This window comes from Marmota marmota, unplaced genomic scaffold (assembly GCF_001458135.2).
Source record: "Marmota marmota marmota unplaced genomic scaffold, marMar, whole genome shotgun sequence".
Classification (NCBI taxonomy): domain Eukaryota; kingdom Metazoa; phylum Chordata; class Mammalia; order Rodentia; family Sciuridae; genus Marmota; species Marmota marmota.
The window spans coordinates 26,877,934-26,892,549 of record NW_026000019.1 but is presented as its reverse complement, the minus strand read 5'-3'; the positions used below and the strand labels follow the sequence as shown (position 1 = coordinate 26,892,549).

At 34.7% G+C, this 14,616-nt stretch overlaps 1 protein-coding gene across 3 annotated transcripts in view; it reads left to right on the top strand.

The window, feature by feature from the left end:
* Atf6 (activating transcription factor 6) overlaps window positions 1-14,616 on the top strand; it is a 243,737-nt gene that overhangs the window by 85,547 nt on the left and 143,574 nt on the right. For all 3 annotated transcript variants that reach the window (XM_015491921.2, XM_048810137.1, XM_048810138.1), the window contains exon 10: window positions 6,631-6,762. In XM_015491921.2, coding sequence (XP_015347407.1) covers window positions 6,631-6,762 — 132 coding nt within the window. The remainder of the gene's footprint in view (window positions 1-6,630; window positions 6,763-14,616) is intronic.

Sequence of the window (14,616 nt, the reverse complement as noted above, 5' to 3'; positions counted from 1 at the left end):
GTAGGCAGTGGCCTCGTGGCTAAGAGCCGGGCGGGCGGGGTGGCCGATCACCGAGCGAGCGGGGCCGCCAGGAGAGCCAGGATGGCGGGAGCCGTCTGCCGGGCCAGGCGGGGACCCTTCTCGCTGTGCCGGGCCGCCAGGGGCCGCTTGCAGAGCCGGGCAGGTGGAGGCCGCGGGACTGGACCTCTGCGCCGCGTGGTCAAGATTCACTCGTCTGGGACAAACTGTCACCTCTAATAAACTTACTAATTCCCGGCAGGTCTCCTTTCAGCGGAATTTTGCTAGAAGTTTCTCAGTAGGTAGAATCTAGGTGTATTAATGGGTCTTTCTGATCCCGTTAATGTGGAGATACTGAAAGTGCTGCTTCCTCGCCAGCCGCCATGTTGGATCCCCTATTGGAACTTTCTTGAACTTTAGTTTCCTTATCGATTCCCATCTTCCAGCTTCCAAGTGCAGTTTATAGGGCCCTCCTGGACAGCAGAGCCTGGGCCTCAGCCAGCCAGGCCTACATTATTCAACCTTTGACCTGAGTGTCGTGCTGATTTTCTAATTGCTTTTTGAATGAATTTTTTTTTCTCATTTGGCAAATTGCCCTTGCAAAGTGCATGTTTCTTCCCATGGTATGATAATCTCTGGCTCAGAGAACTGCTGTTTAGAGTGTTCTTTTATCTTCACTTGAAGACTTTATTTTTTCATTCAACCACATTTTTGTTTCTAGTAAATCATCCCCAGTTACTGTCAGCCTGTAAAAATAACCTGTGAACCACTCAATAAACAGAGAGAAGACAACCTTTTTAAGTTTGGAGAACTCTCTTGAGAACTCTCTGTCTTTTCCTCTTTAGCCTCAATTGCATTGAAAATTAACAAAATATTCTGTTGCTGGTTCTGGAAATAGTGCAATGAGTTTACCACCTGCTGTTCTTGAGTTATGAGTTAATTTTCCTAAAATGAAGATAAGAATTTTTCTTTTGACAAGAGGTAGAATAGTACATGAAGTTCATTTTTTTTTAAAGAACACCTGCTATGAGCCAGGCATGCCTAGAACAAAACAGAAATCTCCATACCCCTTAATTTATTTTCCAGTGGGAAGAGAGACAAGACACATAATAAGTAAAATGATAAAGTTGTACAAAGAAATAAAATGTAGCAAGATAAATGGTTTGAACAACTGTGAGGGTGGTGGTTGGAGATATAGTGATCATTGTTCAGCAGATATTTGAGCCGAGGCTTAAAGGAAATGAAAGGACTAGCTGTATGGATATTTGGGGAAGAGCATTCCTGGCAGATGGAACAGCAATTGCAAGGATCCAAGGGTGGAAGTGTGTATTTTCAAGGAAATTCATGTGGTTTGGCTGTAGTAAGCAAGGGGGGGGAAGTAGTAGGAGTACAGCCAGAGACGCTGAATGAAGTAAAATCCTTGGTCCTTTTAAAAATTTAGGCTTTTACCATGATAGAAATGGGGAGCCATCAAAGAATTTGAGCTATGGAGTGACATATGACCTGACCCCAATTTTAAGAGGATCACTCCAGTTGCCGTTTTGAGCATCCTGAACCAGGCTAGCAGGAACACAGCTGTATCACTAACCCTCTTTGGATTTTATCAAACATGTTCATATCTGCTGTCTCCTTTGAATTCCAGGAAAACCAAGCAAAATATTTGTTATTGTTTTTGAACACAGATCTTCTTTCTCCAGATTGTGTGCTCTTCCCACATTCAAACCTGAAGCTTTCCATGTTCTTTTCAACTTACATTTTTTTCAAGTGTAGTTTGAGCAGCAGCACCATATGATTTCTTTTTCCTTTCTTTCTTTTTTTTTTTTGGTTTGGTGCTGAAGATTGAACCTAGGGCCTTGAGCCTGGTGGGCAAGTGCTCTGCCACTGAGTTAAATCCCCAACCCAGCATATGGTTTCTTTTGGAGACAAGAAACAGTATGAATCTTACATGCTAAGATGGTTTAAATTTAAAATTGACCTACTTGTACCATAAGAAAGCAGATTTTCAAGGGGTAGAGTAGACTTGGAGATGTGCCAATTTATGTTCAGCCACTTGGTATAAAGATTGGATATCTAAATCATATCTTAAGGATTAAATGGCTTTATTCATAATCCACAACAGTTGTTGGCTTTTAGAATTTCACAAATGAAAAAGGAAAGTAACAATTCTTATAATACTTCTTCCAGACTTTTGGGGAAATTGAGATTGTTTGTGTTTTATTAATCCATGCTTTTCAGGCTTATTGGCCCATGACATGAGCAAGTTTTTTGGTGTAATGATTATTTTGTGGCTTAAAACAATTGTGACTCTTGTGGAAAAACATGTTTCTGATCATAGAGACATAGATCAGAGACTTCTATTTTCTTTTTTTTTTATTAGTTTATTTAAAAATACTGAATAGAACCTGGTTTAAACTAATTATAAAGAGATTAGGTTAGGTTGCTTTATTAATATTATGAACTAGAAACAGACATTGGACACAATCATTACATTCACTCTTCCTGGGACTGAGTCTTCTTTTCACATTCTTGGGATTTAATTTTTCCAAAAGTGACAAAAAGGGACATTGAATGATGGAAACAAACACTCAGACCAAGAATCTAAAAGTTCATATCAATAATAACTTTCTCATATTCTTGTATATTTGGCCATTACAAGGACTGTTAAATTCCTCTTAATATTTGTAGTGTCACAATTAGATAATTTTGAATTTTGGCAGTGAAATAAAGTTCTTAGAAGTCTCTTAAATACGTATAAAAATGAGAAACATAAATCTGCAATTATTTACATGGCTAACCTTAGTTTCTGTAGGTCATTTCACAGAGCTCTAGTATTTATAATGTTTTGTTTTTAGCTGAATTGGATGTTAGCTTGTCTGTATATAAACGTAAGAGAAATTTCTATAATTTTTTTTTTTTTTTTGCAATTTTACCTTAACACTGAAAATTTACAGGGATTGGAGGCCAAACTGCCATAAAAATAAAAAAAAAAAACCAAGTAAATAACTTGAAAAGTAGGCCGGGGTTGTGGCTCAGTGGTAGAGTGTTTGCCTAGCACCTGTGAGGCACTGGATTTGATCCTCAGCACCACGTAAAAACAAATAAATAAAATAAAAGTATTATGTCCATCTATGACTAAGAAGAATATTTTTAAAAAAGAGCATGAAAAGTTTCTTAACAAAATTGTTAAATATGCAATTTATCTTTTCAATGGGTAGATAATATCATTGAAACTCAGACTGTTTGGATCCTAATTTTTGCCCCCTTACTGTTTCTCTTGTTTAAAATATTTTGTTGACTATGTGTAATATTAGTGTTGTGAAGATGATTTTTTTGAAGTCTATTCAATGAGATCTGGGCTCTTTGTCTAAAAAAATATAAAATTAGGTATAATTAAGGGTATGTTGTCATACAGTATTAAATCATTACCAACATGGAGAGTGGGAAAAATAGTGACCACTTATGAGTCAACATCAAAATTCATTTCCAACAAGTGTGGCTAAGTAATTATAGTGCAGTCTAATTACAGATAAAACAGACTGAGCAAATAGTTAAACTCAAAGCATTTTTAATTTATTTTCAGTTGTAGATAGACAAAATGCCTTCATTCCTTCCTTCCTTCCCCTTCCCCCTTCCTCCTCCCCTCCCCCTTGAACTTGTAGACCTCTTGCCTCACCCTCCTGAGTACCTAGGATTATAGAACATGTCCCATGACGCTTAGCTCAAAATGATATTTTAAAAGGAATATGTAATATATGTAAATTATTCAGATGTCTGTAAAAGTTCAAATATATTTAGAATCGAAGGGGAGAGAGGGAGAGAAGGGAAGGAAAAGATTCAAAATCAGTTTATAAGAAAAGTCTTAGGATTTTAATTAATCCAGGATCAATTTAACTAGAGTATGAAGACTAACTAAAAAAGCTTTTATGACATTAGACTGTATCGTTAAAGTATTATCTAGAACAAGGCAAGGAATTATCCTGCAATGGTCATTCCACTTGAGAAGCACTGTGGCCAATGCTGGATACCACCTCTGAGAAGCATGCAAACAGGATGTGACCAAATGTGCTGAAGGAAACCACGACTGCTATAAAGAGGAACATGTGAAAGAACCAAGAAACCATAGACTTAAAAAGGAAGGCCTGGGAGGGGGGATGTTAGATGTCTTTGGACAGTGAAAGAAGGGTTGCTTACACTTGTTCTGAATAGTCAGAGTCCAGAATTAGTACCAAAAATTGGAAATTATGAGGAAGCACATTTCTGGTTAAAACAAGAGGAAAAAAGATTTTTTTTTTTTTTTTTTGGTGGTACTGGGGATTAAACCCAGAGGCGCTTAATGACCAAGCCACATCCCTAGCCCTTTTTGTATTCTATTTAAAGATAAGGTCTTGCTGAGTTGCTTAGGGCCTCACTAATTTGCTGAAGCTGGCTTAGAACTCCAGATCCTGGGCAAGTTACTTAGACCCTGGCTCAAAATTTAAATAAATAAATAAATTTTAAAAGGGCTGGTGATGTAATTCAATGGTAGAGTGCTTACCTAGCATGCCTCAACTTACTGAGCCATTGGGATTACTGGCATGAACCATGGCGCCTGGCAGGAAACTCTTAATAATTAGAGTGATAGATCTAGTTGGAGGGAACTGGGAGTGCTGCAGTCAAATGGGAATGTTAATATGATCATTTTAATAATACAATGGAGTAGGGGTAGAATGAACTGAGGTTATGTCAACTTAAGGGAAAGTTCATGACTTTGATTTTGCTTAAGTAGATTTTTATTTTTTGGCACCACACATGAAAAAATTATAAAATAAATAATTTTAAAAATGTAAATCTCAAAACAAAAAAATTCTTTAATTAATTACAGCCCCCAACCCCATTGTTATCATTTACTGCTTGTCTCATGTTTTCTTAAATACTTATGAGGCTAAGTTTATTTAGGTATTCCACTAGGCCCTTTACCTCTTTTATAGCAAGTAAACATTCAGTCTGAAATCTACAGTTGTAATTAAAAAATGTAGCCTCGATTGTGACAAAATTAAATTTTATGCAATGGCCATAATTTCAGAGTTTATAACTTGTAAACTCTGAGTTTACAGTGTGCCAAAATGCCACAGCATACCATGTGAGAATCACTGGGCAGCAATGATTGCTAGGGCTAAAGGGGAGAATGGGAAATATTATATAATAAAAGATCAGAAAGATTCTAGAAAGATACATCTGCCTCCCTCCAACACTGCTCTCCCCCCAACACTGTTCTCCCCATCTTTGGAGGTAAGCTATTACATCCCAGAGAACTCCTTTTAGAACCATGCGACCATTAACTTTTTCCATCAGCTCTACTTTCTTTTTTCACTTCATTCCTCTAAATAGAATCTTTTATGCCTAACTAGGGAGGTTGCACTCTTTGTAATGGATTTCAAGATTATGAATAGTGTAAATTATATATGTGGCATCATGAAATACAGCAATCACATAAAAATGTTATTGGTGAGCCAGGTTTCCAAGCCACCAATTTAATCTGATTAATGAATTAAAAGTGTTAAAAAACTATTGGAATATTTGATATAGGTATCAATATATGAGACATTATGTATTTTTTGTCCCCAAATGCTTGTACCTATCAGGAGAATATACATTGATGCAAAAAGGTATTAGCAAGGGTGGGAAGAAAGAAGTAAACAAAAAATTTTACATGTAAATAAAAATAGAAGTATTTTTAAGGTAAATTTTTTGTTAGTTTTACTTGATAGATTGCCTCTTGGATTTGCAAAAGGCTAATAACAAATTTGACTATCAAAAGAGAATAATTCTTATTTCATTTGAAGCATTCTCTAATTGAAAACATCAATTTGCAGCATCCAGGAGGACTTATTTCAATTATTATCTAAGTTTAGAATGTGTTTATATGTAGGTTGTACATATTTCTAGTTTGTATACTTTTGTGTGTATACTTTTTGTGTTTGTCAGCTTTCCATTACTATAACAAATACCTGAGATAAATCATCTTAAAAAAGGAAAGGCTTATTTTGGCTCATGATTTTAGAGGTTTCAGTCTGTGATCACTTGGCACTGTTGCTTTGGGACTTTGGTGGCACAGCGCATGATCGATCGATCACAAGAGCATGTGGCAAAGTAGGCTTATTCACCTTATAGTGGTTAGGAAGTGAAAGAGAGAGGATGAGGAGGGGCTTGGGGTCCCAATATTTATTCAAGGGTACATACTAGTTGGACTAACATCCTTCTACCACGCCCCACCTTCTAAAGTTTCTGTCATGTCTGAACAGTGCCATGGACTGAGATTAGGCCTTCATTCAACACATGGACTTTTAGAGGACATTTAAGATCCAAGCTATAACAAGCAACTTATATGATAACATAGGGTTTTATAAACACATAGAATTCCTTTTGTTTAAACATTTACAAATAACGTTCTTTTTACTTAAAAAATTATTTTCAAGATTATTGTTATATGTACAGGATGCTAAGCCTAGAGTATTTAAACATATCAACATGTTGTTTTGACTTTCTACTATGCCTAACATTTTTGCTGCATGTGTGGACCTATAAAGGAAGTCATATACATGTATATGTGACATTTTAATTTTAACGGTTGTTTTATGTTTTTAAAATTTTCAGCATGCTGGAACAGGATTCTAGAAGAATGAACCCTAACGTGAGCCCTGCAAATCAAAGGAGGCACCTTTTAGAATTTTCTGCTAAAGAAGTACAGGACACATCAGATGGTATCATCCAGAAAAACAGCTACAGGTTAGATGGCATGTTAATCCAATTGATTTTATTAAAACGAAACAGTTCTATCTAATATAACTATACATTTCAATTGTTTGTGTATAGATTTGAAGAGTAGAACAGATGAATTACTGAGACCATTAATAATTTTATTTTTAAGATTAATTCTAAGAGTAAATTCCCAGTTTTAGAATTCTTGTAGAGATGTGGCTGAAAAATCTTAGTTTGTGTGCAGTATCCACATACATTGAAACACAAATATTATATTAAAACACATATAGAATCTTTAGTTCTTTCATTATTTTATGTGTTTGTATATTTAATTTATCTAATACTTGTTTTTGTATCATCTATGAGTGGATATGATATGGTGGAGTGATAAGGTTGAAACTTTTTCAGTCATTAGGTAAAACTAAGTGTACTTTTTGTTGTGATCTTTGCTGAATTCCTGCCTTGTTGTAATTTAATTTTCATACTGGTTGTCAAAAGCAAAAGACTTAGAATTAAATGAAAATGTAATTCCAATATTCTGTTAGCTAGAAGAAGGTTATAGTGACTCTTTTCATGGCTGTACTTTTTGATAAACATTTACATGTGGAATTTTTGTCAGAGCCAAACGGATCCAGGGACTTGACTTATAAAGCAAAGAGAGGTCTCAGTATGGCAACCATTCCACTGTATAATACTTGAAAATTATTAAATATTTGTTGACTCTGAGGTTTTATAAACTGAGGGCTAGAGAGAAATCATTCTTTCTGACTTTTACTCTGTTATACCCATACTATTGATTGAGGTTATGACCATAGGTACAGGCTTGTCTTCGTACCTGAAAATAAAATGCAGTATTCATTTTGTTCTAAGAGTTTGAACTGTGCAAAGTACTATGCTAGGTACAGCAGAAGATCCAAAGGATTATATAGCAAATTATGTAATACAACACAGCATGTGATAGAAACCATAATATAGAAGAACATTATATAACATTTTTTTTTTTTTTTTGTTACTGGAGATTGAACTCAGGAGCACTCGACCACTGAGCCACATCCCTAGCTCTATTTTTTATTTTATTTAGAGACAGGGTCTCACTGAGTTGCTTAGCACCTTGTTTTTGCTGAGGCTGGGTTTGAATTCACATTGCTCCTATCTCAGCCTCCCAAGCTGCTGGGATTACAGATGTGCACCACCGTGCCTTGTTTTTCTATATATCAAAATTTGCCACTTAAAAATTTCAGGTCACTTGCTCATCTTTAAATTAAATTTTTCTTTCTTTTTTTTTTAACTGTTGAATTCTTTGATATCCTTATGTTCTGGATATTAATCGCTTATTGGATCAGTAGTTATCAGATGTTTTCTTATATTCTGTGAGTTGTCTTTTCACTCTTGATTATTTTCTTTGTGGTACAAAGCTTTTTAATTTGATATAATCCATTTGTTAAAATTTTTTGCTTTTGTTGCCTGTGCTTTTAGGGTCATATCCAAAAAACCTTTGCCCAGATTAATGTCCTGAAGTATTTTCTCTCTGTTTTCTTCTAGTTGTTTCATAGGTTCAAGACTTATATTTAAGTTCTTGATTCATTTTGAGTTGATTTTTGTATATGGCAGGCTTCTTTCTTCTGCACATGGATATCCAGTTTTCCAAGCACCATTTATTGAAGAACCTTGTTTAAACATTTTAAAAATAAGTTTCTTTTATATTTACAAAATTTATTTTCAAAATTATTTTTAGTATGAACAGGATGCCAGGCCTTGAGTGTTTAAACATATTGATACACTTTTTCTTCTATGCCTAGCACTTGTGCTGTATGTGTGTACTTACAAAGGAAGCCTGGTTTGCTTTAGAGCTATATATAGCATGTGCATATGTGTAACATTTGTTCTTACTGCCTTTGTCAAAAATCAGTTGGTTATAAATACATGAATTTATTTCTGAGATCCCTATTCTGTTTTAATTGTTTGTGCGTTTTTATGCCCATACCATGCTATATTGGTTACTATCGCTTTATAATAAGTTTTAAAGTCAGATATTATAAAGCCTTTAGTATTGTTTTTCTAGCTGAGGATTGATTTGGCTCTTTAGTGGGTTCTGTATAGATTTTAGAAGTGTGCTGTCTATTTTTGTGAAGAAAGCATTTGATAGGAATTGCATTGACTCAGTAGATTGCTTTGGGTAGCATGGACATTTTAATAATATTAATTCTTCCCATCCATGAACATGGGATGTCTTTCCATTTTTCTCCATCTTCTATGAATTCTTTCATTGATGTTTTGTAAGTTTCATTGTAGATATCAACAACTTCCTTGGTTAAATTTATTCCTAGGTATTTAAAAAAATATTTATTTATTTATTGTAGCTATTGTGAATGGGATTACTTTCTTGATTTCTTTCTCAGCAGTTTTGTTATCGGTGTATTAAAAAGCTACTGGTTTTCTTTTCGAATTTTTATTTATTTAATTTTTATAGATGGGATTGTGTTGAGGGTTGATCTTCTTAAATCTAGATGGCACTGTGGTCATTACCAAACATTCCATTGTGTGCTTCTTTTAAAAATCACAGAGATTCAAAAGCCAAAAAAGTATTTAAAGTTTATGTTTTATCTGTGTTTTTTTGTTTATACAACTAGCTAAGAATATAGACATCAACTCTGATTGTCCCATATTGCTTTTTTCATTGCTTTTGAGCTAATTTGATTTTATTGACTTTTTCTCATCACATTAGCAAATGAAGAGATCTTTATTTTGTTTTTAATACATCCTGATCAAGTTCTCAATGAATGTTAACATAAGGAATGAATGCCAGTTAGTTTTAGAAAGATTACCATATTAAAGTACACATTTTAAATACTTTAATCATTTTTTTTCTTTTTTCCTGGGCTTCTTGGGTTTGAAGAATTGCAGTGATGACTGAAGGACAAAAAATTAGGCAACTTTTACAAAGTCTCATAGAATTTCATGTTAAGGGTGAAGCCAGAAACAAAAGAACTAATTACATTCTTTCCTATTCTGTCATTCTAAAAGTGATTTATGTTAAGTATTTTAAAATTGAGACATGCAAAGAAACACCACTGGCTTCTGCTAAATTCTTATATTAGATATCTTTTTCCTTTGGAACAAACAAAAAAATCTCAGAAGGAGACATTTGCTTAACTGTGGAAACAGAAAGGGATTCTTTCATATTGACTGAAAATGTAGATGGGACAAGGTTTTGGATTATATGTGTCATTTGAAGTTATCGAAATTTACACGTCAGTTGAATTTCCACAGTGTTTAACTGCATGAGCAGTTAGCAATGTTAATGAAATATCCTATACATTTGTAAAGGTGGTATCACAAAACTTTGTTTGAATACAGTTAAAACTATAAAACTACTGATCTTTATGTTGATTTTGTATCCTGCAATCTTACTGATTTATCAGTTTTAACAGTTTTGGTAGAATCTTCAGATTTTTCTCTATATAAAATAAAGTTGTGTGCAACATGGAGGTTGATCTTTATTTTTTTCAGATCATGATGAAATAAAATTAGAAATTTTATTTTATTTTAATTTTTTTAAATTTAATTTAATTTTTTTATTAGCTACACATGACATTACAATGATCTTGGCAATTCATACATTTGAATCATTGGGGTATAATTTCTCATTTTTCTAATTGTACAGATTGCAGAATCACACTGGTCATAGAGTCACCTATACACATACAGCAATCATAATGTCTATTCTATTCTGCTGTCCTTCCTATCCCCCCTACTCCTCCCCTCCCCTCCCCTCCCATCATTTCTTTCTATCCAATCTAATGTGACACACTTTTTTTTTTTCTCATCACAACATCATACATGTATTCCATATAACGATGAGGGTCTCCTTCCATCTTCCGTGCAACTCCTCTTCTCCCTCTTTTTCCCTCCCACCTCTATTCCCTATTTAGTGGTAGTCTTCTTCTCATGCTTTTCCTTCCTATCCCATTTTGAGTCACTGCCCTTATATCAGAGAAGACATTCGGCATTTGTTTTTTAGGGATTGGCTAACTTCATTTAGCGTAATCTGCTCTAATGCCATCCATTTTCCTGCAAATGCCATGATCTTGTTATTTTTTAGTGCTGAGTAATATTCCATTGTGTATATATGCCACATTTTTTTAATCCATTCATCTATTGAAGGGCATCTAGGTTGGTTCCACATTCTAGCTATTGTGGAATTGTGCTGCTATAAACATTGATGTGGCTGTGTCCCTGTGGTATGCTCTTTTTAGGTCTTTTGGGTATAGTCCGAGAAGGGGAATAGTGGGGTCAATGGTGGTTCCATTCCCAGCTTTCCAAGGAATCTCCATACTGCTTTCCAAATTGGTTGCACCAATTTGCAGTCCCACCAACAACGTATGAGTATACCCCCGCCCCCCCATCCTTGCCAGCACTTATTGTTGTTTGACTTCATAATGGCTGCCATTCTTATTGGAGTGAGATGCTATCTTAGAGTAGTTTTAATTTGCATTTCTCTGATTGCTAGAGATGGTGAGCATTTTTTCATGTATTTGTTGATTGATTGTATATCCTCTTCTGAAAAGTGTCTGTTCAAGTCCTTGGCCCATTTGTTGATTGGGTTATTTGTTTTTTTCCTTTTACTCTTTGGATGTCCTTTATTTCTTCTCTTGCTTTATTGTTCTGGCTAAGACTTCTAATACAATATTGAATAAGAGTGGTGAAAGTGAACACCTTTGTCTTGTTCCTCATCTTAGAGGAACATATTTCTGCTTTTACACATGTAGTATAATGTTGGCTTAGGGTTTGTCACATGTAGCCTTTATTGCATTGAGGTAGTTAACTGATTTTAAAAACCTATTATTTATTTTTTAGTTGTAGTTGGATACAATACCTTTATTTTATTTATTTTTATATGGTGCTGAAGATTGAACCTAGGGCCTCACAAGTGCTAGCCAGTGCTCTACTGCTGAGTCACAACCCTAGTTCCTATAACTGATTTTTGAAGATTTTTTTTTAATCACAAAGGAATGTCAAATTTTATCAAATGCTTTTTATTCATATATTGATGGTTCATAGAAGGTTGTTGTTTTTTTTTTTTTTTTGCACATATTGATTTGCGTATGTTGAACCATCCTTGTATCTCTGGAATAAATCTCACTTGATCCTGAGTCAAGTTGCCAGTCTTTGGTTGAGAATCTTTGTGTCTATGTTCTTCTTTAAAGGTGTGGTAAGAGTCAGCAGTGAAACCATCCAGTCCTGGGCTTTTCTTTTTTGGGGAGATGTTTATTGATTTAGTCTCCTTACTTGTTTTTGGCTTGTTCTGATTTTCTACATCCTTATCTGTATTTATTTTTGAACACAGTTTGTTTTATATTATTTTTCATTTTTAGGAGAATTGTGGTTCAAATAAAAAAGGAGTAGATTACAATTCCAGTATATAATATTGCATTTGCCTTTCAGTTAATTAATTGCATCTATTTTTTCACTGTTAGAAGTGGGTGCTATGTAAATAATGTACCTGTATAATTTATCAACCAAACTAGGACACTTTAAGAAGTAAAGGTAGTGCTGGTAATGATTATATCAGAACATCATGCATAAATCAGACTGTCTTGGATAAACTGTAAAGGACTGTCAAGCTCCGTATTAGACATCAGCCATAACCTGTCTTTAATCTTGGAATTCCTATTAACTCTAGCTCCCTAAGATTATCATTTACTTTAGTGATTTATTTTCTGAATATTTTGCAATTGATATAGAATGGTTCACAAGCAGCCCAGAGCTATCTCTGTGTTAATTTGAGACTAATTGTTTCCAGATTGTACACTGGCTTAGGTTTTTCCCTTTCCTTTCTCCTGAAGCTCCACCCAAACTCTCTCTGGTATTTATCCTATCAGATTTTTTTTTCTCTTCCTCAAAATATTTTTGGCTGTTAGAACAAAGCCAGTGAACATGGATGTGTAGAAATCATTACTAGAGTTTATTACAAGGAAAGAAAATTATAGATCAGAAATATATTTTTTAAAATAATTTTATCTTCTTCTGAGAAGTGTCTGTTCAGCTCCTTAGCCTATTTTTTATTGGGTTCTTTGTGTTTTTGGTGTTCAGTTTTTTGAGTTCTTTATATATCCTAGAGATTAGTTTTCTATCTGACATGTGTGTGTGGCAAAAATGTAGCCTCTTTCTTCACCTCATTGGTTGTTTCTTTTCCTGAGAAGAAGCATTTCAGTTTGAGTCCATCCCATTTATTAATCATTGATTTTATTTCTTGAGCTTTAGGAGTCTTGTTAAGGAAGTTGGGACCTAATCTGACATGATGAAGATTTGGGCCTACTTTTTCCTCTGTTACGCACAGGGTCTCTGGACTAATTCCTAGGTCCTTGATCCACTTTGAGTTGAATTTTGTGCATGGTGAGAGATAGGGGTTTATAAAAATCATTTTGCTGCATATGGATTTCCAGTTCTCTCAGCACCATTTGTTGAAGAGGCTATCTTTTCTCCACTGTATGTTTTTGGCACCTTTGTCTAGTGTGAGATAACTATATTTATGTGGGTTTGTCTCTGTATCTTCTACTCTGTACCATTGGTCTACAAGTCTATTTTGGTGCCAATACTATGTTGCTTTTGTTACTGTAGCTCCATGGTATAGTTTAGTGTCTGGTATTGTGATGCTTCCTGCTTCACTCTTCTTGCTAAGGATTGTTTTGGCTATTCTGGGTCTCTTATTTTTCCAAATGAATTTCATGATTGCTTTTTCTGTTTTTATAAGGAATGACATTGGAATTTTAATTGGAATCACCTTGAATCTGTATAATGCTAAGGTAGTATGGCCATTTTGACAATATTAATTTTGCCTATCCAAGAGTATGGGAGATCTTTCCATTTTTAAAAAATTTTGATTTGTTATATATGACAACAGAATGCATTATAATTCATATTACACATACAGAGCATAATTTTTCATATCTCTGGTTGTACACAAAGTAGAGTCACATCCTTCATGTCTTCTTACATGTACTTAGGGTAATGATGACCATCACGTTCCACCATCATTCCTACCCCTATACCCCCATCTTTCCCCCCTCCCCTTTACCCTATCTAGAGTTTATTTAATCCTCCATGTCCCCCCTGCCCCCACACACAGCATATTATGGATCAGCATCCTTAAATCAGAGAAATCATTCAGCATTTGGCTTTTTGGGATTGGCTAATTTCACTTAGCATTATATTCTCCAGCTTCATCCATTTACCTGAAAACGCCATGAATTTATTTTCTTTTAATGCTGAATAATATTCCATTGTGTATATATACTACATTTTCTTTATCTGGTCATCTATTGAAGGGCATCTAGGTTGGTTCCACAGTTTAGTTATTGTGAATTGTGCTGCTATAAACATTGATGTGTTGTGTCCCTGTAGTATGCTGTTTTTACGTCCTTTGGGTATAGATCAAGGAGTGAGATAGCTGGGTCAAATGGTGGTTCCATTCCCAGTTTTCCAAGGATTGCACATACTGCTTTCCATATTGGCTGCACCAATTTGTAGTCCCACCAGCAATGTATGAGTGTGCCTTTTATCCCACATCCTCACCAACACTTATTGTTATTTGTCTTCATAATAGCTGGCATTCTGACTGAAGTGAGATGAAATCTTAGAGAAGTTTTGATTTGCATTTCTCTAATTGCTAGAAATGTTGAACATTTTTTCATATATTTGTTGATTGATTGTATATCCTCTTCTGAGAAGTATCTGTTCAGTCCCTTGGTCCATTTAATGGTTGGGTTATTTGTGTTTTTTTTTTTTTAATGTTAAGATTTTTGAGTTCTTTATATATTCTAGAAATTAGTGCTCTATCTGACGTGTGTGTGGTAAGAATTTTTTCCCAGTTAGTAGGCT